This window comes from Lolium rigidum, chromosome 2, assembly GCF_022539505.1.
Source record: "Lolium rigidum isolate FL_2022 chromosome 2, APGP_CSIRO_Lrig_0.1, whole genome shotgun sequence".
Taxonomy (NCBI): domain Eukaryota; kingdom Viridiplantae; phylum Streptophyta; class Magnoliopsida; order Poales; family Poaceae; genus Lolium; species Lolium rigidum.
The window spans coordinates 124,008,141-124,014,277 of record NC_061509.1 but is presented as its reverse complement, the minus strand read 5'-3'; the positions used below and the strand labels follow the sequence as shown (position 1 = coordinate 124,014,277).

The following is a 6,137-nucleotide window of genomic DNA, read 5'->3' as shown; positions in this document are numbered from 1 at the left end:
GTACTTGAAGATGCAATGACGTCACGATATTCATGTTCAGATCTAAAAACTCTGAATAACTGCAACTCCAAAGAAGAAGAGGAAAAACCCCATACCTCGGATGGGGCCACAGGGTCGATGTAGCAGGCACCACCAATGGTCACGCCGATGACGGCGAAGCTCCAAAAGCAGCATGAATGCCAAATCCCGGCGACGCGGGCGCGGAAGAGGAAGCAGCGGGATCACCAAATCCTGGCGGCGCGGGCGTGGAAGAGGAAGCACTTGGAGCACCATGCATGTCGAATCCCGCGAAGGGATGAGGAAGGGGAACGGAAGCCCCTGCGGCACGGGCTGAACCCTAGCGGGGGAGCCATGCCCATGCATGCTCGACCCTAGCCCCCCGCGTCGAAGGTTGCCGCCCACCATGCAGAAACCGTCGGGTTCGACCGGAATCAGGACGGCCGCCGCCGCGGCCCTTGTATGTTACGGAGATTGTTCGAAATCGGCGACGGCCGCCTAATCGCCGCCGCGACCCCGCAGTCAATGGCCGGTGCCGCTTGCCGTAATCCGCTCGAATCAACCTCTGGGATGGCGTGGTGAAAGACCGAATAGCGCAACGTGAGCTTCTTAGCCAGATCCGATGGGGGAGGCGGTGGCGGAGGAGGAGACGAGGCCATCGGTTTTTCCGATGGGACCTTTGGAGAGAGAGTGAGAAGGTGAGTAGAGAGAGAGAGAAGGTGACAGTGGAGTGAGAGAGGGGGAACGAGCGAGGGAGTTATTGGCCGGTCTCGCGCGCTTCCCAAAATTAGCCGGCTGGAGCCCATTTTACGCTCGCCTGGAACAAACTCGCTAGAAACGTCCAATTCAGCCGTTGTTGCTGGGCTGTCCTTGGGCTACTTTAACCTTCGCGCCTGCTACAATTTGAAGGTCCTGCATGAATCCAAACGGGCCAATTTCTTCTCTCCAAGCAACAAAATAACCTATCATCCCATACACCATGCCCAAACCTCAACGCGGTCAAACAAACAAGTGGGTCGCAACTCGCAACTGCCCACTCATTCATGTAATGCAAGCAATCAAACACGAACCCAATTCTGTCTTTGGACATGTCCCAGCGAGACAGGCTGCTCTGGGCCTGTCAGTGCAGGCATGAAGGCAACAAACCACGCCGTTATAGATTAAGGAATACTCTTTGTTTACTTTGAGAAAGAGTTTTATTTTATTGAAATCGTTGACCAAAGTGTTCTTCAGCTGAATAGATGGATCGGCAACGTACATCTGCCGGATCTACTTTCTGTGCCAACATCTTTCCAAAATATGAAATTATTTACTATTTCTGTTTAAATAAAAATACAGTAGTTGCTTACATCCATCCTGGATGGCCTGGTTATGCAGATAACTTTTCTGTCGAAATGGTGTCTTACCATGTTCAAGCTAACATAACACGGGTTGTACTATCTTATACTCCTTGGCAATTCTGCGCCTGGGGCAGCTTAGATGAAACTGAACTATCAGAGTAAGTGAACAGTTTACATCATGAATCCCAAATAGGTTTCTCCAATGCAGTGGAGTCAAGAGATGACTCATGGTACGAATACATATGTTCCTGATTTTTTTGCTGCTCATCAGAATAGCTTAATGCTGTCACATCTGTATTGTAGGTCTCAGAACTCATATCCAAATTTCCACTGCCTCCTAAACCTAGAAAGTCTTGTGTTAGGCCCGCATCTCCTACCCCTGAAATGTTTTCCTGTGTGTTGTGCTGCGTCTGGATTTCCGGAAAAATGCGAGGGCTCTCCTTTCCTTGTCTCATGGAGAATGGCTGGTTCATGAGTCCAATTAAAGGTACAGTAGTAGGTGTCATCATACCGCTGGTCCATGTTGAGTTGATCAGGACATTGTTGCGACCATTCATGTAAGAGCTCCCATCTTGAGCAGTCTTCATGCAATCACTGTTAGCTGCTGAATTCCCTAGAGAATCTCCTTGACTACCAGAAGATATGTCCATATGACCCCTAGCAGTACTAAAATTATTTGTGAAACCTTTCAAAAGCAATGGTGAAATAGGATCCTGGCTGGTCTTTGCTCCCATCTCTGCTGCTTTCTGTAGAAGGGCTGTTGCTGACATGTATGGAGAGTTCATGGACATGTAAGGATAGTTTGATGCGCTTCCATCAAGTGGAAAACCTGAATCCTTGGGTGATATCTGGTTGGAGAACAAGGCAGTGTTCCTTGTAATGAGGGCATAAGGAGATAAAGATCTCAGATGGATGTCTGAGTTATGGTCGTTACTAGAAATGTTTGCAACCATATCAGTGTGTGACGAGCTCAAGCTGGGCACTCCATGTGAAAAGATGTCCTGCTGACCATGCAGGCTTCCAACCATGGTAGCAAGACTGTGGTTAACCCTTGAGTTGTCTTCAGCTAACGCATCACAGAAGGCTCGATGTGTGATGAAGCTATCCTTTCTGCATTTACATCGAATAAAGCTAAATCAGTTTCCCCAAAATAATTATGGAGTCTGACACACATGTTAAAATACTGCAATGCATTGCTTCAAATGCTGGTGGAAACTATGGGAATATATAGATATAATCTAGCAAACCAGATCTTTCTATTCTTAATAGGTGATCCCATTTCTCTTCACATGCAGCCTATCCACCTCATCAAATATCTCTAAGCAATCATAGCCTGCCACCTAAGCAAATCAAATATAGATGATCCACACTTTTGCCACGTCATTACATGCATCTAATTTATTAGCAGCTCAACTGAAGCAAAGCGCGGCCGCTGGTAACGGCTGCACGACCTGATCGCCTCCTCCACTTCCTCTTCCCCGCTGCTGCCTCTCCACCTCCTCTTCGTCCTATAAATCTTCCTATAAACCAACTTCAGTTCATGTTTCCACAGAAACTGCTAGGTGAGAATCTGTAGCCCCTGGATTGGCTGTCATGTTCTCCTTCTGCCCTTTGCCTCTGTGATGTTTCTCTACTGTCCAACCTATGTCCCGCGAGCAGCGAAGTCTCTGTTTGTTCTATTCATTTCTCTTTGCTTTCCGATGATCTGCCATTCCTGATCAACAGGGTCACGACCCCGACGCAGATGGCTTTTTCAGATGCCCTAAGGACCGGTTCTGGCATAGCTCCTACCAAATCCATGATTTTCAACTTATTTTCCACTTTATTGCTAGAGAGATTCTTTGTTATTCCCTTATTATTTGTGTATGCCAGGTTTGAAGGATCATACATATTATGTTTTGTCATTGCTTTATATAGCCTCACTCTGTACATTCATTAGGCTGAGTAAAGCAAGCAGTGAAAACTACTCCTCGGTTCTCGCCTCACTACAGCAGGCGACCCAGCTATTTTGTGCAGGAGTGGGCTTGACCTGACGTGTATGATTCAAGTTTGGAAACTGCTTATTTTCGTTCATTTTTTTAAGGCAAGTTTCAGGTGGATTTTTTGACGGGAACCTTACATGTGGATATGTCATACAGCGAATCTGCAGGTGTAAGTTAACATGGATATGTCTATTATTTCTTATTTGTATGTTTTCTTTGTTTTTTGACTACATGCAAGCTTTTTCATCATAATATCAAGGTTTATAGATTGTTGTTATCGTGCTTCCTGCACGATTGTATGTTTTCTTTGTTAATTAACATGGATAAGTCATGTTGCAGATTATGGAACCCAAGAATTGATACCTCTCAAAATCAATAGATTATATTAGTTCATTTTGTTTTAGGAAAGTGTACCAAAGCCTACTAAGAAAGGTAAACCTTAACTATAGTCCATTCATGATAAGACCGCTTGATCGTTCGTGTTGATACCAAGTGTGAATAAAGAGATTCCACATCGCACAATTTATGGGAGAATAGGGTTGATGTAAGTAATGTCTAAATCGGTGAGTACGAAATCAGAGCAGTCGATCGACCGTCCGCTCCTGGCTCGTTTGTTTAGTACGCAACACATATATAAGCTATATAAAAGAAAGATACCAAGAGAAAGACTGCCATCTTCAGTTGCTACTGGCTGCAGATTATGTCTGAATTAGGTAAATAAGGTATCAATACTTTGGTCTATAGGTATTTGTTGTCTTAATAAGTATAAGTGACGCTGCAGTTCATGACCATCAAAATTTCTCACATGAGGTAAACATTTAAGTAAATTCTGTTGTAGGACATAATAATTAGTGTCTATAAAGCTTGATTATAAAAGTCAAAATACCATGCATAGAATGGATTTACTGAAGAAGTCCGCAGATTTGCTCCAACAGATTAGCTTCAGAGTAGTAGACGAACAGAATTAAAAATGTTACACCTAACTACTACTGTACCTCGAAAACATACTTAAGTTATGTAACAGAGAAATGTGCGTCAGACCTTAATCGTGAGATTATGTTCATGGCGAGCCATTCATTGGTTTTACAAAGCTATATCTATTAAATTCTTAGCCTAATCATCCTATAGTTAGCATTCGCTCATTAAGAATCGTACCTTGAGAAAATAGTTCCGCAGTCACATCTGTACTCCTTGGTGCCACATATCTTTGTGTGAGCCTTCCAATCAGACTGGACGGCATACTTCTTTGAACATCTGTCACACTTCCACTTCTTCTCACCATGCTTCCTGGAGAAGTGTTTTTTTATGCCTGTAAGATCGCCTAAAGCTCGGGTTGCATCATGGTGCGGGCAGGTCACCTCAGGGCAGATATACACCTTCTTCTTAGCATCAGTGCTGCTTCTCTGCTTGAGCTTCCATGGCAGGTTATGCCCCCTCCTGTGGAGTTGGAGGTTCTGGTCTCTCTGGAATCCCTTATGGCAGACTTCACATATGTATCTATTTGTCGCAACGAGTGTCTTGGGTGATAAAGCTACTACTTCCACATCTGGATCTGCAATATGAACGTCACGATGCAACATATGTTAGGTTACCATAGTTTGGAGCACATATACTTCAGCCTGATCAGGCTGGTATGTTAAGGTTTAATGACCATTCTATTTCTGGTGGATTATTTCAGTAATGCAGTGTCGTAAATGAAGCTTTGTTTTTCAGTATCCATTTAAATTTCCTTTGTACCATTTGTATACTTGAATCTGTAGTGTGATTGACTGAAGTCTGAACTTGAAAGTACCATTTGCTTTATTTTTCTGATGCGGCAGTGGCAAAATACTTCATACTATAAGCTGAACTCACTTAGGTTTGTATGTTCTTGCATTGAGCTATAGAGAGACATATGTTTCGAAAGAATATGTATGAACTTATCTATGCTTCAAATTCTGATAAATCATAACTAGATGAGATTCTTGATCAAAATGTGAAACAACATAAACAATAACACTTTGATCTTCCAGACCTGAATCGCCAGGTAAGAAAGATAACGTATAACTTGAGATGTAATATGAATGGTCACAGTACTCTGATGCATTTCGCCATTATATTACATGTGCACGTGTGTGTGTGTTCATCAAATCAAATATTCATAATTTTATCACGAGGCCAGGATTTCAATCTACTTTTCGAAAAAAACTAATTTTATCATGAGGACAAACATTAGCTGAAATTTATACGTTGAGATGTACACGCGAAAATTTTATTCAGAATTTTGTTAGATTTTACAATATTTTTTCCGGTGGCAGGAGCATATGAACCCAAGATCAAAAGTGGATTTCTTCTATTTAAACGCTATGACAGACCAAAAGTCTTATTTGGAAAGTTGAGGCAACATACCTGGATTTCCTGGATGACCTCGTCTCTTTTTCACCACAGGCATGGCCGCATCGCCTCTGCTTGGCCCCGCGGAACCGACCTCGAGCTTTGGTTGCTGCTGGAAGTTGCTCAGGGACTCTTCCTCCGATGTGTGCGACATTGTTGGATACTTCAGTTGCTGGCTGTTCTAGAGGGTGCCAGCTTGGTGGAGTGGGGATGCTGGATTTTATGCACTACGGAGTGAAGGGAGTGCAACCAGACAGTAGGAAAATGGCAGAACTCCCTTTCGAGTCAGCATCAAGGACTGCAGCGCGCTCTCTAATATTAGAATGAGAAATATGGTTTCCCCGTCGGCACGGAATGTTCCCTGTATTGTTTGTGAGATGAATTTGTCAGGATCGCTTAGGTTAGTCTAGGCAAAAGTCCCACACAGGAATGAAAAGAAAACTAG

General features: G+C 43.6%; 1 protein-coding gene across 1 annotated transcript; it reads right to left on the bottom strand.

Moving 5' to 3' along the window:
• Positions 1–1,513: 1,513 nt before the first annotated feature.
• Positions 1,514–5,846, bottom strand: LOC124687710 (protein indeterminate-domain 12-like). The gene is made up of 3 exons (XM_047221462.1): positions 5,708–5,846; positions 4,475–4,871; positions 1,514–2,447 (listed from the first exon to the last, which is right to left on the bottom strand). The coding sequence occupies exons 1-3, from the start codon at positions 5,844–5,846 to the stop codon at positions 1,514–1,516; spliced, it is 1,470 nt and encodes a 489-aa protein (XP_047077418.1).
• Positions 5,847–6,137: the final 291 nt, after the last annotated feature.

Excerpts from the sequence above, each read along its gene's own strand:
- LOC124687710 (XM_047221462.1), bottom strand. The coding sequence starts at position 5,846 with ATGTCGCACACATCGGAGGAAGAGTCCCTGAGCAACTTCCAGCAGCAA. Across the intron at positions 4,872-5,707 it reads AGGTCATCCAGGAAATCCAG|ATCCAGATGTGGAAGTAGTA; the intron begins GTATGTTGCCTC and ends TTCATATTGCAG. Across the intron at positions 2,448-4,474 it reads TGCGGAACTATTTTCTCAAG|AAAGGATAGCTTCATCACAC; the intron begins GTACGATTCTTA and ends ATGTAAATGCAG.